Below are 20,521 nucleotides of genomic sequence, written 5' to 3' on the forward strand. Positions count from 1 at the left end.
ATGCGTAGAAATATCCCTACTTGATGCCATACTTGATTAAATTTTGTTCATAGCATACTCATGAATGTTCTTGCAAGAATTAGAAATAACAAATTGCTAAGTTAGTTAGCTCTTAATTGGGCTGTTTTGACAAAAAAAAAAAAAGGGAAAATTAGGGGTGAGTCCAAACTTTAGCCTGGTAGTGTATGAATGCATGTTGATAGCTGCTGAATGTGTGGGTTATACTGTTTTACTCCAAAATATAAATTAATTTTTTTTACGCATCTCATTTGTTCGGCGTGACGTCTACATAAATATTTACTGGACCCGTCATCATCAACATGTGACGTCACCACCCACTAAACTGCAGTAAAGTGTAAATCTGCTGAATGACTTTAGTTTTCTGTGTTTGTTTGTTTGTTTGTTGGTCGGAGCATCACTCTCCGGCGTCATCCGTAAATAATAAATAAATAACGTGTTCAGTCTCCTCCCCCTCCTCCCCCTTCTCCCTCCATCTTCTCCTTCTCCTTCTCCAGGATGGACGTCGTAAATCAGGTACGAACACCGTCAACATCAGCGTTTGTTCCGCCGGGTAGCTCCGGGTTGGGCTCGGTTCTCCTCTCGGGGTTCGGGCTGGGTCCGTTTAGCGGCCCGCAGACGGTTCGGTGGTGTTTGTGTCCCGGTGAAGCTGCAGTTTGTCGGGCCGTGTCCCGGCAGCAGGAGGCGGCTGGGGGAGGAGGCTCGGTTTCATTAAGAACCGGAGAATCCAACCGAGCCGAACCCGCTACTAGATCCATGTTTATGTTGGAGGGGGATGGAGGGAGGATGGAGGGGAGATGGAGGAGAGATGGAGGGAGGATGAGGGAGGATAGCGGTGTTTTCAGGCGGACTGCGGAGGTCTGTGGGCCTTTGGAGCCCTCCGCGCTGCCTGAAGGCTCAAACAAAAACACCGTAAACATGAATATGTCAGCAGCTGCTCGTGCGTGAAATTCATCACTTTGTGTGCGTGTGTGTGCGTGTGTGCGTGTGTATGGTTGTAAAATGGCAGCCGGAGGATGATGATGATAATGATGAAGAGGAGGAGCTGTCCAGTCGCTGTTCCAGCTGAACTGATCCATTATTTAACCCATAATATGAGGGTTCACCTGGGTTCAGCTGCTCCTCCTCCTTCTCCTCCTCCTCCTCCTCCTCCTTCTCCTCCTCCTCTGCTGTTAGATGGAGACCAACAGAAAAGCTCTCCGTTTTATTTTCCACCCTTAAAGCAGCTCAGCTCTTGTCTTCTGTTATTTTTTCTAGAATGTTCTGTTCAGGTTTCTGGTGATGTTTGTTTTGCAGCTCTTCATAAGTTCTCCATCTTCAGCTCATAGACAGATGGGAACTACAGCGTTCCTTCTTTTAAAGAGGCTCCTGTTATTGTTTAGTCCTGAGGTTTGATTCTCTCCATGATGCTCTCAGCTGTAACAACAGAACACTAACACTAGAACCTAACCCTAACACTTGGAGGCTACTAAACTTTACAGATGGACAACAAACTCTGATGTTCTGGAGAACTGCAGCTTCAAGCTTTTAGAAGTAAAAACTGATGCTTCAGAGGTGGAAAATCAACGTTAACATGAAAAATGGAGAAACATTAATGGGAAACAACAGAATGAAATCAACTAGAATCATCAGTGAAGACTAGTTTAAGGAACCTGAAGGCTTTGAGGAAAAACTGCTTTTAATCAGGCAGCAGCCAATCAACAAGAAGAACCTGAATCCAGTTAGTAAGACATCAGAAAAACAACTTGAATGTCTTTTAAAAGGTTAATTTTAAAATGACTAAAAATGTATTTTACAAAAATGTAAAAAAAAAAAAAAAAAGAGAGAGAGAGAAAGCTGTAGTCCTCCTGTTCCACACACAGCTGATATTTAACTGGGAAACAACCTTCAACTCCCACAATGGTTCCCTGTTGGAGAACCAGAACCAGGAGGAAGAAGGTTCTGAAATCTTCATGTAAATACTAACTGGTGCTTACAGTAAGATAAGATAAGATAAGATAAGATAAGATAAGATAGGATAGGATAGGATAGGATAGGATAGGATAGGATAGGATAGGATAAGATAAGATAAGATAAGATAAGATAAGATAAGATAAGATAAGATAAGATAGGATAAGATAGGATAAGATAAGATAGGATAAGATAGGATAGGATAGGATAGGATAGGATAGGATAGGATAGGATAGGATAAGATAAGATAAGATAAGATAAGATAAGATAAGATAAGATAAGATAGGATAGGATAGGATAGGATAGGATAGGATAGGATAAGATAGGATAGGATAGGATAGGATAGGATAGGATAGGATAAGATAAGATAAGATAAGATAAGATAAGATAGGATAAGATAGGATAAGATAGGATAAGATAAGATAGGATAGGATAAGATAATGGTAGATAAGTGTTGATCAGATATATATCAATCTATTCCAATGACTTCTACTCATTTTGTGCCGGTTGGTGGATTCTGTCGTAAAAATGTTTCTATAAACACCACATGATGTGAAGCATATTCAGTCATTTATCCAGTCTGCTGCTTTGTTTATTGATTCTTTAATGGATGTGGTGTCATGGACAGAAAGAGACCCACTGATGTGAATCTTAAATATCACAACAGACTAAAACCCGAGAGGAATCATTGATCTGTTTGTTTAAACACAGGACGTGGTAGCACTTCTGTCTGTCTGTTTATTCTGGAAAAAGCTTCTTCATTACAGATTTTTATTCAGTTCAGATTAATTTATACAGCAAAAGGGATCTGAAGGTACGTTATTTAGCGAGGTGAAAATGCTGGAGTCATACAGAAAAAAACAACGTCGGAACCAGGTTTAGTGTGTGTGTGTGTGTGTGTGTGTGTGTGTGTGTGTGTGTGTGTGTGTGTGTGTGTGTGTGTGTGTGTGTGTGTGTGTGTGTGAAATGTACGTAAGCGTAGAAGAGTTTACATGCAGCCAACAGGTGATTAGCTACCAGAGCAGAACAGGAAGTCACTGTTTCAGAATGAGATGACTGATTACACTGAGGAGAGTCAGCTCCAGGAAGTCGGTCCAGATGGGATCCAGGAAGATGCTGAAGTCCTGACCTACCGGCTCCAGTGTTCACTCCTCTGTCCAGCCTCTCCCTCATCACTATCTGGTCCCCACCTGTCTGAAGCAGCTCTGAAGTCAGTCATCCAGTGTTCTGAGACCAACCAGGAAGGTCCTGAGTCCCTGGATCCACTTCAGTTTTCTTACCAGCCAAACTGATGATGATGATGATCTCTCAGGTTCTGGTCTCCACCCTCACCCACCTGGACAGGTAGACGGGACGATGTGAGGATGCTGTTGGTGGATTTCAGTTCAGCTTTCAGGACCACTGCACCTCCAGACTCCAATCTGTCCCGTCTGGGTCTGAGCACCTCCCTGGGACTGGATTCTGGATTTCCTGCCCACTAGAACCCAAGTGGTCTGAGTGGGCGGACACATCTCCAGACCCGAACACCAGAGCCCCCAGAGGTGAGTCCTCAGCCCTCTGATCTTCTCCTTGTGGATCTTCTCCTTCCTTCTTCTCATGTGGCTACAAACAGCTGTAACATCACTGGAAATCTGCTGATGATCAGACAAATGCAGAGGAGGTTGATGGTCCATCGTGGTTAGAGTCAGAAGAACAATCTGCTGCTGAACGTCAGTAAAACCGGAGAGCTGAAGGAGGACTTTGGAAGAAACCAGCAGAGGAACTACACTGAGGATTAACGGGTCACTGTGGAGAGGATGAGCAGCTTCAGGACCTGGGACTGAACATCTCTGAGGATCTGTCTGGTCCAAGCACAGACCACCATGTTCCACCTTCATCTCCTCAGACAGCTGAGGGCATTTTTTATTTAGTGGAGTGGTGGAGACACTCACTGGGAACATCACCCAATGGTTCAGGACCAGCACCGACTGGACCAGAGGCCCTGCAGATGGTTCTGAGGTCAGCAGAGCGTAATGGACGACACAGCTACACCAGGAAGATCAGGGTTAGGGTAAACCGACACCATACAGCAATGATGGACTCTTTGAGTGACTGGAACCTGAGGAACACCAAGGAGAACACAGAGATCCTCAGGAGGAGCTTCTTCTCAGGAGAACTACTCAGAAGTGAACTCTGACTTCAGCTCAAATCTACAACTTCAGCTTTATTATTTTTTCCTTTGAAGAGCAATTTGTTATACAGCAATTACACAAGAGTTCACAACAAACAAAGAAAAACAGCACACTGGACAAACATGAATATGGAAAGAACATGTAGGTTAATGCACACACTCACACTGTGTTTGAAGATGTCTACCTCATTGTTTAGGCGTTGTGACTTTATCTGATATAGTTTTTGAAGGGTTTGTCTCGTTGTTGTTGCACAGGGTTAGGGTTAGGGGAGAACAGCCACTCTGCATTTCACTAACCAGACTCTACATGACAAAGAAGTGCACGAAAATGTTGTCAAAAAGTCCTGACAGTTTTCTCAAAATGCTCTAGAATTCTCCAGTATTATATTAGTAATTATAAGAGTATTAGTAATAATTACAGCTCCCTATCCCTAATTGATTTCATGTCTCCCAAATCTCCTGAATACTTTGAAAATGTTCCTATGAACCAGAAGCTGGTCCCAGAATGATAACAAGTAAATAGAGTCTGCTGCCGTCTCTTCTGTCCGTCAATATATCATTGCATCTTTTTGTATGGTTTTAATCTGTTCTGTTGCATTTGTTTTTCCTGTAAAGTGACCTTGGGTGTCAAGAAAGGCGCTTACAAATAAAACGTAGTGTTGTTATTTTGTTTTTGGACCTTTGTTGTCACGATTTCAATAATTAACGGGGAATTAAGGTTGAAAGAAGCAACGCCGACTCTCACTGTGGAACAGGAAACAAAGAGCAGTCAGTGTGTTAAAGTCTAATGTTTCATCAGTCCACCCATCAACCCTGAGCTCCTCCCTCTGTCCCCTGACCTCCTGCTTTGCTTTGTCGCTCTAAACATTCTAGTTCAGCGCTGATGCTGTGCGTTTCTGTTTGCTTTATGATCACTGATGTCACTGCCTCAGATTTTCACTTTGCTTCAGCATCAATGAACCTGAACACCAACATCTGTTGTCTTTGCTCAGTTTAAGTAAAAATAACTGTGTCTGTCTGTCTGTCTGTCTGTCTGTCTGTCCTCAGCTGGTGGCCCAGGGCCAGTTCAGGGTGCTGAAGGTTCCTCTGGGTTTCATTAAGGTCTTGGAATGGGTGAGTTCATCTTAACAACACTTACACCACAAATACCCACAAACACAGCACAGAAGCATGAGTTCCCCCTCCAGGTATCCAGTCCATCCATAGATATGTGGACACTCACTCATTTTTCATCCTGTGGGTTCAGAACCACCACAGTAGATTTGTATGAATCCATCTGGATGTGCTTTAAGTTCAGACTTTCAGCTTTAATCTGAGTATTTACATCCACACCAGGTGAACGTTGGAGCAGCTACAACACATTGTAGACGAACTAAAAGTAACTGGACAGGTGGCTGCTCAGCTGATCCAGGGCCAGGTGTGAGTTATTCCCTCATTATTTCATTTACAAGGAGCAGATTAAAGGTCGAGAGTTCAAGTGTGGAACTTGATGAATCAAGTATGCATATGAAGTCCAAAGAGCATCTCTATCAGTAAAGGAAGCTGTCATCAGAGAGCAGAAACATTAGGAGGGGACAAGTCTACTGTTTGGTTCATTCTTAAAAAGAAAGAAGGACCTGGTGAGCTCAGCAACACCAAAAGACCCAGAAGACCAAGAAAACCAGTGTGGTGGAAGACAGAAGAATCCTTTCTCTGGTCAAGAAGATCCCTTCATAACAGCTGGTCAGATCCAGAAGACTCTCCAAGAGGTAAAAGTCAGCAACTCAGAGAAGACTTTACCAGAGTGAATTCAGAGGGTTCATCACAAGGTGGAAACCATCGGTGAGCCTCATAAACAGGAAGAGGCTCAGATTAGAGTTTACCAAAAAACAGCAAATTTTCATCTGGAAGTGGTCATATGGACCACAATTGTACACGTTCTGCAACCTTATTGGCACGAGCACATCAAGTGACGCTACAGAGGTAGTACGCCATGTCGAGTTGCTGTTTCAAAACGACGATAAAAAGCAAAGCGAAAAGCACGCTTATTAGTTGTTCCTCCATGTTGTTGGTGGAAAAGAAATGCTGCAAGAAATGGAGTTTGTTTTCTTCCGGTAAACAGGGATACGTCACGTCCACTCCCTGTCCAATCAGAATCTTTTCCAACGCCCGAGCGTTAAAGCGGAATTAAGGAAGGGGAATAAACGTGCGGTCCATGTAAGCCTTAATTCAGAATTAGTATTTATGCTGGCTGTAGTCAGGCTGGGCTGTAAACGCGAATCACAACACTTTAAGACTAAGACTGAAGACACTAATTCCGAATTAATAATTCTGAATTAAAAAACTTCATGTAACTGTGGCCACTGAAGCATGGTGGAGGTAGTATCATGGTGTGGTCAAGTATGGGTGCCAGTAGAACTGGTTCTCTGATATCTGTTGATGAGGTAACTGCTGACTGAAGGATGACTTCTAAAGTGTTTCATAAATATTATCTGATCATCCGCAGCCAGATGCTTCAGAACTCAGTGGACGGAGCTTCACGGTACAGATGGACGATGACCTGAAGCAAACTGCCAAAGAAACCAAAGAGTTTTTTTAAGGCAAAGAAGTGGAATGTTCTGCAGAGGCCGAGTCAGTCACCTGACCTCAGTCCAGTTCAGCCGTTTGCTGAAGACGGAACTGAAGGATCAGGAAGTGCAGACAGCAGCAGAAGCAGAGGTCTGGTACTTACAGTTACCAGGAACCAAACCCAGCGTCTGGTGATGTCTATGACTTCCACACTTTAGGAGGAAACCAAACGTTAAAGGTGATCATTTCATCTGTGCCTATGTTAGTTTGTCGAATTACTTTTGGTCCCTGAAAAAGGTGGAGGGTACAAATAATATGTGTTGTAGTTCTTCCAACGTTCACCCGATGTGGATGTAAATCCTCACATTAAACTGAAAATCTGAACTTAAAGCACGTCTGGATGGTTTCATTTAGATCTACTGTGATAGTGCACTGAGCCCAGATGATGAAGCATGTGTCCAAATATCTAAGGAGCTGATTCTAACTCCAGCTGGTTTCACTTGTTTCACTCTGAATGCAAATGAATAGAAAAATTCTGAAAAATACTTTTACTAATTCAAAAACAGCAGCATCTCACATAAACTGTCACACATTTGTAGCTTATAAGCTGCTGATTGTTCTGTTTTTGGACCTTAATTTGGGTCCACGTGTCTCACATTGTACCATCTATAGCGTCTGCCTTACCTTCAGATTCTGTTCCACCTTTAGACTCCGTCTTATCGTTCGACTCTTATTACCAGTAATTCATTTTTACTTCACACAGCCTCCATCCAGGCTACAGAGAGTCCACTATACCCAAAACTTCTGCTTCATTACAGTATGAAGAGTACCTGTAAGTCATAACTGTCATCCATGGATGAACAGAAATTATCCGTCAGAATGTGTCGATAGGTATCCTTCAGTCACACTGACCTCGTGCTGTTTCTGCGCATTTTCCAATGCCATTAAATCAATAAAATCACCAAACCCAAACGACATCACCAGCGTGGGAAGTGGGCGGAGCCAGTGTGGGTTTGATTCCAGCTTCACACACTAAAGACAGACGTGAGGATGAGTCATCTTCCTGCAGGAGCAAACACCTCGTCTGCTCCGACAGAACCACGCTCAGAGCAGCTTCACGAGAACCCGGCATGAAGGTTGGATCGGGATTAAACTGCTGTTGGTCCAGTGGTTGATTTTTGTTTTTCGCTACATTATCTCCGATTGATCTGTTTATTTTAGCAGAATTATGTGTAGAATAAATGATTTATTAACTAAAAAGCCAAAGCCTGTGGTAGTCTACAGGCGTCCTCACAAACCTCCACCAATAACCCTAACCCTGCTGCCGAATCAGAGCCTGAAAGGCCTCATGGGATGTTCTCAGAAATCAGCAACAGACATTTAGATAAGTGGAGATCTACATGTGCAAACTGACATATTGACCTGTGTTTACATATGAACCAATAGAAAACAGCAACTGAAAACACAACTAAGAGTATATGGGAGCACCAACTGTTCTTCAAAAAGCAGATTTTTTTGGAGGCTGATATGAATTATTATAATGGGTAGCCTCCTTAAATAATCTCTGCATTGTTACTACTTACCATTTTGGCTATTGTTCTTCCTCCTCTTCCAGTTCTTCGCCATCTTTGCCTTCTCCACCTGCGGCAGTTATTCTGGGACGTTCCAGATGTCGGTGGAGTGTAAGAACCGAACAGAGAGTGACCTGAGTATAGAAGTGGACTTTGAGTATCCGTTCAGGTCAGAAATCATCTCTGCAAACACTGAAACTTTGACTTAGGGTTTGACTTTTTTTTGCAAGACTTTCCTAGACAAACATTTTATCGTGGTTTTATGGAACGTGGATATGATAAATGTGAAATATAATAGCAACTGCCTATTTGATGTGTGGTAATCGTTACACACAAACAGGTCTAAAGAACACACAAGAACAAAAATCAGAAAGTCAGTGCACATTAAAGAAAAACTTTAGAACTTTCACTTTTTGTTGTAACAAACAGTGAAGTGAAACCGAATGCTGCCTGTCTACAGAGATAAATGCAGAGAAGCTTCCTGAAATGTGTTCAGTTGGTCAGGTTGAAATGATTCTTTAATGTCTACTGCTGTCGTCCATGATCTGCTGGTAGAAGCTGAATTCAAACTGCTTCAAACATCAGCTTGAAGAATTTTAGTAAAGACTTAAATCAACACCCCTTTGTCTTTTGCGGTCTCCCAGTCAAAGCTTTGAGGAGTGTTTAGGCTGGAGTTACTTTTAACAGTTTCCTGTCCTTCTTACCTGACAATTTTCAGCCGTTGAGATGCTGTTCCTCTGTCAGACTCCACCAGGTGTACTTTGACGCCCCCACCTGTAAGGATGGGAGCAAGAAGCGCGTCTTCCTCGTTGGTGACTACTCCTCCTCTGCCGAGTTCTTTGTCACCATCGGCGTCTTTGCATTCCTGTACTCTATGGCGGCTCTCAGCATCTACGTCTTCTTCTTTGAAAAGTATAAGGAGAACAACAAGGGCCCGCTGATCGTAAGTGCAGCCACCTGATCGGGTTAGGGAGTAACATTTCTATCACCAAGCTGCATTCTGGGAAATGTTTCCTCCCTAACATGCTGTGTTTTGTTGCTTCAGGACCTTGGAGTGACCGGAGTGTTTGCCTTTATGTGGCTGGTGAGTTCGGCCGCCTGGGCCAAAGGTCTGTCCGACGTAAAGACGGCCACCGACCCCGACGAAGTCGTTACCATGATCCCTGCCTGCAATCTGGAAGACACAGCAACCCGCTGCCGTGAAGTCCGCGACCCAGTCATGTCCGGACTCAACACCTCTGTGGTAAGACTGTCTCATCAATAGACAACCAAGTCTCCGACAGAGTGTTCATCTTTTTAACTCTACAGTATGAAATATGAGCTCCAACTACCACTGAATCTGGAATTAGCGCCATGTGGTTTCGGTTATATTTGGAACTGCCAACTGGTTAGGCAAGGTGTACATTGGCAAGACATAAGATATTTCCACCACAAAGACACAAAACAATACATGAATTCAGGGTTTAGTCATACTAAAATGTCCCCTAACCCTTGCACTGCACTTTTGTGCTTACATTGTCATTGTGTTTCTTAGATACTGTGACGATACTTTTGGGGCCCAGTCTCAAAAAAGACCAATTAAGCTAAATGAATTTAAAAAATACCAACCAAGTGAAGCAGCTCCTGCAAGCTTCAGTAGAAAGCAACTGGACTTGGACAACTGGATGTTTCACCTCTCATCCCCGATGCTCCAGATCACATGGCTAACGGCCCATAGACGACCCAGGACACCTGTCTCCAGGTGTGAATGGTTGTGAGACCAGGTGGTCCAACGGTAACAACAGCAGTAATGGTTGTAGAGCTACCATGAATGTTAGGAAACATGGAATGAATGATAAAAGACACTTTTCCGGGGTCATATGTTTTCCTTCATTCCTCTCTCAAACAGGACAAATGCTTCAAATCCAGCTGGATGCTGAATCTGGTCCTGTGAAGCTGGCTGTCCCGTACTTTGTTCTCCTATATGAAAGTCTGCAGATACATAGGGTTAAGATGGGGACAGACTATCTCGATGATAGCCTAACCCTAGAGGTAGTAACCCTCTGACTGGTGTTTTGTCCTCAGGATGAACCAGTTTGTGTCTCAGAGTGTTGCTGGTATTTTCTGTTTGTCTGTACGGTGAATTAATTAACGGTGATGTTGTTCCTCCTGTTAGTCTATGCTTGCTGTGATGCTAATCTTTCATTAGCACCGGGGTTAGGGCCAACCATAACACTAGCCCTATTATCCAGTTGGGAGGAACCACGGTTCTTCAGTGCTTTCCTAATGTGAGCGTGTTCCTTCTCATTTCCTTTTGCTTTGGTCGGCAGAAGGAAAGGTTCTTCTAACCCTCTGGTTTAAGGTTCTGACAACCCTAACCCTGACAAAACCTGCTGATGTTCCAGTGGGTGGTGGAAATCAACCAGTAGATATTGGTCTGTGTTTGGAGGATTTCTGTAGACTTCAACGTTGAGGCTTCGTCCAAAAAGCACTTTGCCGTTACTACTTGCATCTTCCCTTGTGTGAACTTGATGTTGCATCTGATGCTCTGTGAAGGCTTCTACTTCTCGGCCTTTGATTCTGGCCCAGGCGTTGTCCACATATCTGAACCAGTGGCTAGAGTAGTTTGCATTCAAAGTTGGTGGTGTTCAGGCAGAGATTCAGCAGGCTGGGTGAGGTTGGTTCTGTTGTTTAAAGAGTAGTGGTGTGTTTGCTGTGTTTTTCCTCTCCATGATGTGGCACGGAGAGGTAAAACGCCCCAGTTTTGCCCCAGTTTCCACGCAGACGTTCTCACAATCTGTAGGTATCTGTATGGTTGCCCTGAACATGAGTGAGATTCACATTACTTAAATTTTTAAAGGCTGTTTGTTTAGAAACAGTAGATAGTAATCCAGCATAATGCATTAATGAGATGAACAACAGTTGTCGTGTTGTCTGTGTCACAGGCGTTTGGCTTCATTAACCTGGTGCTGTGGGCTGGAAACCTGTGGTTCGTCTTTAAGGAGACCGGCATCATCGCGCCCTTCATGCGGGCTCCGCCTCCTCAGGCAAAACCTGCTGCACCAGATGCCTACGGCCAGCAGGGGGCGTATGAACAAGACCCATACGCCAGCAACCAGGGAGGCTACCAGCCCGACTACAGCCAGCAAGGATACAACCAGGTGAGCTGACCGACTGCTGCTGCTCAGGTAACTTCTAAAGGGGAGGAGTTCAGCAGAAGGCCTGTGATTGGCTAAGGTTAGTGTTTAAAAATGGCCCGTCATTGGATATGTAAGATGTTCATTTTACTCAGAGATAGAAATTTCATCAACTTAAAATCAGATCCCGAAAAGGAATGCAGTTGCTTAGCTTAGCACAAATGCTAGAAACAAATGAAAACTGCTAGCAGAGCTGGCAGAGCTGCTTCTAAGGACTTCAAACCTCCAAAAACAACAAACTGAGGATCCAATAACATCACAGCTCACATTTCCTCTGCATCATTTAGTCAGTTTGTTGATTAGTTGTGAATTAATAATCTGGTGGTTGCAATCGATGGATTGTTGCCTCTGTTTGAGTATTTTTTTAGTACAGCGTAAATTCTGTGATTGCAGCTTCATAAATGTGAATATTTCCTCTTTATTTCTCCTCTGTTACAGTAAGCAGAATATTTTTGGGTGGCTGACATATCCTGTCATCTGGGAACCACTGATCTAAACCTTTCACTGTTTTCTGACATTTAAAAGAGCAGACATGGTCTCTCTCATGTTATTTTCATGTAGAAAATAATTTGAATAATCGTCAGTGACAGTAAACAAACTACACATTATCTTCCTCAGTAGTTCATCTATTGTCTCAAGCAACTGATAAACTGTTGAAGGTCCCACATGGGTTCAAATTCATTTTCATTCTATTTTGTGCTTGTCCAGTGTTCTCCCGCTTTCAATGATCGGCTGTTTTCAGGATGAATCGAGAGAATTATCACGCTGTTTCCCCATTTGAAAAAGGATGATTCCATCTTCCTGAGCTTGAGCTGGACTCCACCCAGTGACCAAACAGCTGCTCTTTTTCTGTCCTCATTTTATTTTGCAGCTAGCTGGTGGCAAAGTAACAGGTTTACAAGACGACAACTGGACAGGTGGATGAGGTGAAAAACCATTGAAGGGAAACTCAGAGGAACAACGTTCACATTAATGCAACAGACATTTAATTTAACCTGGCTGACAAAACAGTTCAGTTTTTTCTGTTTTCTTTTTCATGTTTGTCAGTTTTCACATGAAACAAAACTGAAGAAATTATTACACGACTGATTGATTTTTTACTCAATCGTGTACCACGTGGATTTTCCTGCATTTTAAAAGAAGAAATTTGAATCACGTTTTTATCAGACTTTTCAACCTATTTATACTTTTTAAACTGTATATATATATATATTTTTTGAAGTGCAATCCTTTCCAAATACAATAATAAATAATAATAATAAAAAAGCATTGGCACTAACGCTCTATAAACATTTTAAATCGTCCACCATTCACCACGCTTACAAACCACAATAAATTACATGATATTTTACCCTTAGATAGAAATCCACTGGACTCTAATTAGCTCCATCTCGTCTGCAGTTTCATTTACAACCAATCACACACAGACATGAAAGAGTTCATGAATGATGCCGTTAGCTCATGCTAACACAGACTGCAGCAGGTCAAACACCGGCAGGTCAAACATCAGCATTGGCAGGTCAGACATCGGCAGGTCAAAAATCGGCAGGTCAAACACCAGCAGGTCAGACATTGGCGGGTCAAACATCGGCGGGTCAAACATCGGCTGGTCAAACATCAGCATCGGCAGGTCAGACATCGGCAGGTCAGACATCGGCAGGTCAGACACCGGCAGGTCAAACACCGGCAGGTCAGACATCGGCAGGTCAAACATCGGCTGGTCAAACATCGGCGGGTCAAACATCGACTGGTCAAACATCGGCAGGTCAAACACCGGCAGGTCAGACACCGGCAGGTCAAACACCGGCAGGTCAAACATCGGCAGGTCAGACATCGGCTGGTCAAACACCGGCTGGTCAGACACCGGCAGGTCAGACATCGGCAGGTCAGACATCGGCAGGTCAGACATCGGCAGGTCAGACACCGGCAGGTCAAACACCGGCAGGTCAGACATCGACTGGTCAAACATCGGCAGGTCAAACATCGACAGGTCAGACACCGGCAGGTCAAACACCGGCAGGTCAGACATCGGCAGGTCAAACACCGGCAGGTCAAACATCGGCGGGTCAAACATCGGCTGGTCAAACATCGGCAGGTCAACCATCAACATCGGCAGGTCAAACATCGGTGGGTCATACATCAGCATCGGCAGGTCAAACATCAGCATCGGCAGGTCAAACATCAGCATCGGCAGGTCAAACATCGGCGGGTCAAACATCGGAAGGTCAAACATCAGCATCGGCAGGTCAGACATCGGCAGGTCAGACATCGGCAGGTCAAACACCGGCAGGTCAAACACCGGCAGGTCAGACACCGGCAGGTCAGACATCGGCAGGTCAGACATCGGCAGGTCAGACATCGGCAGGTCAGACATCGGCAGGTCAAACACCGGCAGGTCAAACACCGGCAGGTCAGACACCGGCAGGTCAGACATCGGCAGGTCAGACATCGGCTGGTCAAACACTGGCAGATCAAACACCGGCAGGTCAAACACCGGCAGGTCAGACACCGGCAGGTCAGACATCGGCAGGTCAGACATCGGCTGGTCAAACACTGGCAGATCAAACATCGGCAGGTCAAACACCGGCAGGTCAAACACCGGCAGGTCAGACATCGGCAGGTCAGACATCGGCAGGTCAGACACCGGCAGGTCAAACACCGGCAGGTCAGACACCGGCAGGTCAGACATCGGCAGGTCAGACATCGGCTGGTCAGACACCGGCTGGTCAGACACCGGCAGGTCAGACACCGGCAGGTCAGACACCGGCAGGTCAGACATCGGCAGGTCAGACACCGGCAGGTCAAACACCGGCGGGTCAAACATCGGCGGGTCAAACATCGACTGGTCAAACATCGGCAGGTCAGACACCAGCAGGTCAAACACCGGCAGGTCAGACATCGGCAGGTCAAACACTGGCAGGTCAAACATCGGCGGGTCAAACATCGGCTGGTCAAACATCGGCAGGTCAACCATCAACATCGGCAGGTCAAACATCGGTGGGTCATACATCAGCATCGGCAGGTCAAACATCAGCATCGGCAGGTCAAACATCAGCATCGGCAGGTCAAACATCGGCGGGTCAAACATCGGAAGGTCAAACATCAGCATCGGCAGGTCAAACATCGGCGGGTCAAACATCGGAAGGTCAAACATCAGCAGGTCAAACACTGGCAGGTCAGACATCGGCGGGTCAAACATCGGTGGGTCAAACATCGGCAGGTCAAACATCGGCAGGTCAGACATCGGCAGGTCAAACATCGGCAGGTCAAACACTGGCAGGTCAGACATCGGCGGGTCAAACATCGGTGGGTCAAACATCGGCTGGTCAAACATCGGCAGGTCAAACATCGGCAGGTCAACCATCAACATCGGCAGGTCAAACATCAGCAGGTCAAACACCGGCAGGTCAGACATCGGCGGGTCAAACATCGGCGGGTCAAACATCGGCAGGTCAAACATCGGCAGGTCAGACACCGGCAGGTCAAACACCGGCAGGTCAAACACCGGCAGGTCAGACACCGGCAGGTCAAACACCGGCAGGTCAAACATCGGCGGGTCAAACATCGGCTGGTCAACCATCAACATCGGCAGGTCAAACATCGGTGGGTCATACATCAGCATCGGCAGGTCAAACATCAACATCGGCAGGTCAAACATCAGCATCGGCAGGTCAAACATCAGCATCGGCAGGTCAAACATCAGCATCGGCAGGTCAAACATCGGCGGGTCAAACATCGGAAGGTCAAACATCAGCATCGGCAGGTCAAACATCGGCGGGTCAAACATCGGAAGGTCAAACATCAGCAGGTCAAACACTGGCAGGTCAGACATCGGCGGGTCAAACATCGGTGGGTCAAACATCGGCAGGTCAGACATCGGCAGGTCAAACATCGGCAGGTCAGACATCGGCAGGTCAAACATCGGCAGGTCAAACACTGGCAGGTCAGACATCGGCGGGTCAAACATCGGTGGGTCAAACATCGGCAGGTCAGACATCGGCGGGTCAAACATCGGCAGGTCAACCATCAACATCGGCAGGTCAAACATCAGCAGGTCAAACACCGGCAGGTCAGACATCGGCGGGTCAAACATCGGCGGGTCAAACATCGGCTGGTCAAACATCAGCATCGGCAGGTCAAACATCAGCATCGGCAGGTCAAACATCGGCAGGTCAAACATCGGCAGGTCAAACACCGGCAGGTCAAACATCGGCTGGTCAAACATCAGCACCGGCAGGTCAAACATCGTCAGATCAAACATCGGCAGGTCAAACATCGGCGGGTCAAACATCAGCATCGGCAGGTCAAACATCAGCATCGGCTGGTCAAACATCAGCATCGGAAGGTCAAACATCAGCATCGGCAGGTCAAACATCAGCATCGGCAGGTCAAACATCAGCATCGGCAGGTCAAACATCGGCAGGTCAAACATCGGCAGGTCAGACATCGGCAGATCAGACATCGGCGGGTCAAACATCGGCAGGTCAAACATCGGCAGGTCAAACATCAGCATCGGCAGGTCAAACATTGGCAGGTCAGACATCGGCAGGTCAAACATCGGCAGGTCAAACATCAGCAGGTCAAACATCGGCAGGTCAAACATCAGCATCGGCAGGTCAGACATCGGCAGGTCAGACATCGGCAGGTCAAACATCGGCAGGTCAAACATCAGCATCGGCAGGTCAAACATCGGCAGGTCAAACATCAGCAGATTAGGGTTTGGGTGTGCGTTCCTCCTTATGTCCCAGGTAAAACCCTGCAGTCACAGATTGGTTCTGCCCAGCTGACTGACACACTTGTGTGGCTGCTTCCTTCATTCCTTTCAGCTTCTTCTACAAAACTCCAGTTTGACTTGATAGTGTTAGTCCCCCAGCTTTACAAACCAGTAAGAATCTGACCAAGTGTTCCCTCACAGCTAACTAACCGGTAGAGGTGCAGCTCCAGCTGTGACCGACCTCCATGTTCCTGAAGCGTCGGAGCAGCAGCTCGTTTGTTTTCAAAATCAAACTGTTTACGACTAAAACCAGAAGTTCAACTGTTAGGGTGGCAATAACCATCTTTGTGGTATTTTTGCTGAGAAACTGTTTGAGAATGTGAGACTTTGATTCATTTGCTGAAAAGAGGAACCACATCCGGGCTGTAAAAGATTTATCACCTGAAAACCTGAAGTTCAGTTTACAGCAAAATTTTAACATTTACAAGAGAAGCTGAGGAAAATCAAAGCTCTCAATTAAACCTGTAGTAGTTGTTGGAGATGCATCCTGCATGACAGAACAGCAGCGTAGAGAGGAGAAGTCTGCAGAGAACATCTACAGGATGAGGAGATGGCATTAGTTGAGTGTTTCAACATCTAAGGAAACATTTTGGACATGTTGATTCTTGTTTAGTTTATTTGTGTGTTGTTGTTTTTTTTTTAACATTTTTTTAACAAAATAACTCAAGTTTTTTTTGTTTGTTTCTGCCATTCTGTCAGACTGCGTTTGGGTTGGTCCGTCTCATTTGTGATAAGTCATTCATTTATATGGTGCCAATTCACAACACGTATAGTATGGAGACAAATTTTAAATAGAAAACTGTCTGAAAACTGAATTTAGAAATACATTGCTGCATCATCTGAGATTTAGTTCAAAGTTTGTTATTTAGGACCCAAAAATAAGCTCTGGAAAATATCTGGCTAAATATAGAACATTTCATCTGCATTCAGACCTGAGATGATGACTTATAATCAAAAATAAGACTTGTGTTGGTTGTGTCTCCTGCAGGAGGCAGAGTACAGTCAGGGCTATGGCCAGCAGGGGGCGCCCACCTCCTTCTCCAATCAGATGTGAGCTGACACCAAACAGGTGAGCCCAAAGGAATATGTTCAGGTCACTCTTTTCCACAACAGAAATACCAAGATTACAACAATCCAGATTCAAAATTCTTGATTCCTTTTGTTCATATTAAAGTCACCGACTTTAAAAGAAAGAGTTTTGTTTTTTATCACTTCACAAATCAGAAAACGGTCAACAACCACAAAAAGCACATATTTTCTGCATTCATTTTTAAAGACCTGGTCTATCAGCAGGCCATGAGAGACGAGACAGAATTAGAACTGTGAACAATTAGAACAGCTTTTCCATAAGCTGCTGAAGATTTCTGGGTCATCTCCAGTGTTGTGGATCAGTTACCTCTGTTAACCTGTAGATAACGCATCACAATGGAAGCAAATTAACTGACATCAAGACAGTTATTTTTGTTATGATAGCACAATAAACTCCCAAAAGTGTATTTTCATTAAAGTAAAAATATCTCTCACATCATGAAAAACAATATTTTTGCCTGTAATAATACTTTTCTATGATCTGATATGTATATTTTTCTTTCTGTGTAACTACTGGTTGTAGAGGCCTCCACACAGCAGGGGGCGCTGCTGCTGCTTCTGCACAGGAAGTCTAGTTATATAACTTTATAGTGTTTCATGTTCAGATGATGCGCTTTCCTCAGTCACCTTTGTAAATCACATAATCTCAGGTTGGAGCTGTTTCAAAGATGTGATAAATACATTTATTTATTTTGTTTGTCTTTCTTTCACAGGAAGCATCGGAGTGAACCAAGTGTGGGTCGCCTGCAACCTACCCACAATGCAACACTCCTGTCAGTCAGCAGAGCTAGCGGGTGGGGTGGGTGAGGGAGTTTTAGATGTTCACTATAATGATTAAAAAGAGTGTTATAAATAACAAATCCACAACTTGAATAAACCACCAAAACAACAAACAACAACAACGCTGACTAACAGAAACCCTCTAAATTCATGTTGATAAGAGTAAATCATATGAAATTACATAATTTGTGGAGAGAATGTATGTTTGTGTTGTATAGATATGACTTTGAACAGATATATAATATAGACTGAACTGTTTCTTCTTGTTTCCTATTGGGCCCCGTTATAAGCCCCGCCCCCTCTCACCTGCAGGCCGTGAAGCTGTTCATTCTGGGTTTACAGTGAATCACATTCAAACCAGATCAGGTGTGACATCGCCTCCTCGCCATCTGCCGTATGTCTTGCTGCATGTAAATATCCAGACAGGAAGTGATGTCACTCTGGACCGCAGCTTCACGGCGACGCCAGGTGGAAACTGGATCCAAAATGGCCTCTGGTCATTCCAGTTGGTGTCTGTTCCATTCCTGCTGCACAAACATCCGTCTGAATGTTTATCAGAAACTCATTTCTACGGATTCATCCCAGCATTTACACCTAATAACACTAATAATGATAAAACCTGCAGCACGTTTGGTCAAATCTGATTTCACTTCAGCTGAGTTTTATTGATGAAGCATCAGTTCACAACATAAGTCATCTCAGGGCACTAACTTTACAACACGATAGTATAGATGACACTCTATAAGGCTGAGAGACAGCAGACTAGTGATGCACAAGTTCAGACCACAGTCTGGCTTTTGGATTTACGACCAGAATAACTTTTTAAAATACTACGCAGCCAAACTAACACCACAAAATTGTAAAAAAAAAAAAAAAATCACCAGAAGCAGAAAACGGGCAGAAACCAACGATTAGAGACAGTAATCAGATCCTGACCCAGACTGGTGGAGGCAGACGTCTGCTCTCTCTGATCCTGGTTCTTCTGGAATGTTCTTTTTATTAAAGGGGATTTTTTTCTCCCACTGTTGTTGCTCAGAGGGAATCCAAAAGAAACTTTGACTTAGTCACGTTTCTTTGAATAACTACGAGAAGTGCCCTGAGCAAACTTAATAAATAAAATAAATAAAACCCAGTAGAGCTGAAAAGAATTCCAGTCAGAAATGAAACAAAGTAAGAAAACAAATGTTCCTGAAAGCAACATTCCCACATTACAGAAGTTTAAACTTAAATACTAACGTGAGCTGGGCGTAGACACATAAAACATTTTCTGGCTGATAGTTAAGTACATTTATAATGACTGAGTTAAATAAATGTAACTCCATTAAAATCATATTAAACATTTTATACGGTGTAAGTGCTGCATTAGCTGGCTGGCTACTTCATCAGAAACACATTCACCAAAACGAATCGCATCTATAATTAAATGAGGTGGAAATTTACGCTGTGGTTAGTGAGTGTTAGCTAACGTAGCAATGCTTTGTCCAGTTGCCCTGACATTTCCTGAATTATGTCAGCCACTAACATTCAAATGAACTCATCTTTTGTCAACTGAAGACTGCATTAGCCAACACAGCTTAGCATGTTTTATCGAATTTATGACAAAATGGATAAAACAGAATCATCAATCTGTGTCTATTAAACTGCAGGTTCCTGCAGTCTGTTAGCTACATTTCCATGTCAGTGATTAGCTTTAAATTAACTAAACTACTGGAAATGATGAATCGGCCACCTTCATGTAAAATAAAATAAAACCTTCAGTTTCAATCTTCAGACGGATGTTTGGGTCATATTACTGTGATGTGTCTTCAACTCTCAGCCAATCAAAAAGTCTTTCTGGAAGGTCTGAAAAAAAGCTCTTCTTCTGGGATGTTTTCTGCAGCAGTAACTTCCTGCTCTTCTTCTTCTGGGATGTTTTCTGCAGCAGTAACTTCCTGCTCTTCTTCTTCTGGGATGTTTTCTGCAGCAGTAACTTCCTGCTCTTCTTCTTCTGGGATGTTTTCTGCAGCAGTAACTTCCTGCTCTTCTTCTTCTGGGATGTTTTCTGCAGCAGTAACTTCCTGCTCTTCATCTTCTGGGATGTTTTTCTGGACAGTGCAGCTGTTTTAGCGTCGGTATTTTCCCCGCATGGTGACGTGTTTTCTGCTCGTGTTGTTCAATATCTGATGATCAGTGTGATTCTTCCTGTTGGCTGGCCAGGTGTGTGTGTGTGTGTGTGTGTGAGATTGGCCATTACTTGTCCATTCTTCTCCTCTTATGTATTTGTTTTGTCATCTTTCATCCTCTCTTTCCTTATTTTTTGGTTCTCTGTGCTCTACCTTTCTATGTATCTTGCTCAGCATCTGTAACCATGGCAACAGTGTTGACAGTGATGATGACAACAAAAATGATGTGTGTGACTTGTTGCTATGGACACCCCCCCCCCATGTTTATTCAGTGCAAAGTTTCA

General features: G+C 44.3%; 2 protein-coding genes across 51 annotated transcripts; both read left to right on the top strand.

Annotated features, from left to right (window-relative positions):
- The first annotated feature begins 395 nt into the window (after positions 1-395).
- On the top strand, positions 396-17,260 carry LOC110969842 (synaptophysin-like). Its single transcript, XM_022220022.2, has 7 exons — positions 396-534; positions 5,186-5,251; positions 8,301-8,425; positions 9,001-9,199; positions 9,302-9,499; positions 11,181-11,396; positions 17,195-17,260. Exons 1-7 carry the CDS (start codon positions 517-519, stop codon positions 17,258-17,260), a joined length of 888 nt encoding a protein of 295 aa, XP_022075714.1. The 5' UTR covers positions 396-516.
- LOC127534428 (mucin-19-like) lies at positions 11,413-16,269 on the top strand. Of its 50 annotated transcripts, none has more exons than XM_051949579.1 (4): positions 11,413-14,808; positions 15,025-15,966; positions 15,997-16,026; positions 16,078-16,269. In XM_051949579.1, the coding sequence occupies exons 1-4, from the start codon at positions 12,894-12,896 to the stop codon at positions 16,146-16,148; spliced, it is 2,958 nt and encodes a 985-aa protein (XP_051805539.1). In that variant the 5' UTR covers positions 11,413-12,893; the 3' UTR covers positions 16,149-16,269. The 50 variants fall into 50 exon arrangements, with proteins under 50 accessions (XP_051805539.1, XP_051805566.1, XP_051805569.1 ...); XM_051949606.1 differs by lacking the exon at positions 15,997-16,026 and having other exon boundaries at positions 15,025-15,144; positions 15,175-15,225; positions 16,027-16,269; XM_051949609.1 differs by lacking the exon at positions 15,997-16,026 and having other exon boundaries at positions 15,025-15,102; positions 15,175-15,225; positions 16,027-16,269.
- Positions 17,261-20,521: the final 3,261 nt, after the last annotated feature.

The sequence above is a fragment of the Acanthochromis polyacanthus genome, chromosome 6 (genome assembly GCF_021347895.1).
Source record: "Acanthochromis polyacanthus isolate Apoly-LR-REF ecotype Palm Island chromosome 6, KAUST_Apoly_ChrSc, whole genome shotgun sequence".
In the NCBI taxonomy this organism is placed as follows: Eukaryota; Metazoa; Chordata; class Actinopteri; family Pomacentridae; genus Acanthochromis; species Acanthochromis polyacanthus.

Coding starts and splice junctions, on each gene's coding strand:
- LOC110969842 (XM_022220022.2), top strand. Junction 8,426..9,000: donor GACTTTGAGTATCCGTTCAG/GTCAGAAATCAT, acceptor TTCCTCTGTCAG/ACTCCACCAGGTGTACTTTG. Junction 9,200..9,301: donor ACAACAAGGGCCCGCTGATC/GTAAGTGCAGCC, acceptor TTGTTGCTTCAG/GACCTTGGAGTGACCGGAGT.
- LOC127534428 (XM_051949566.1), top strand. CDS start 12,894: ATGCTAACACAGACTGCAGCAGGTCAAACACCGGCAGGTCAAACATCA. Junction 14,809..15,024: donor TCAACCATCAACATCGGCAG/GTCAAACATCAG, acceptor CAACATCGGCAG/GTCAAACATCGGTGGGTCAT.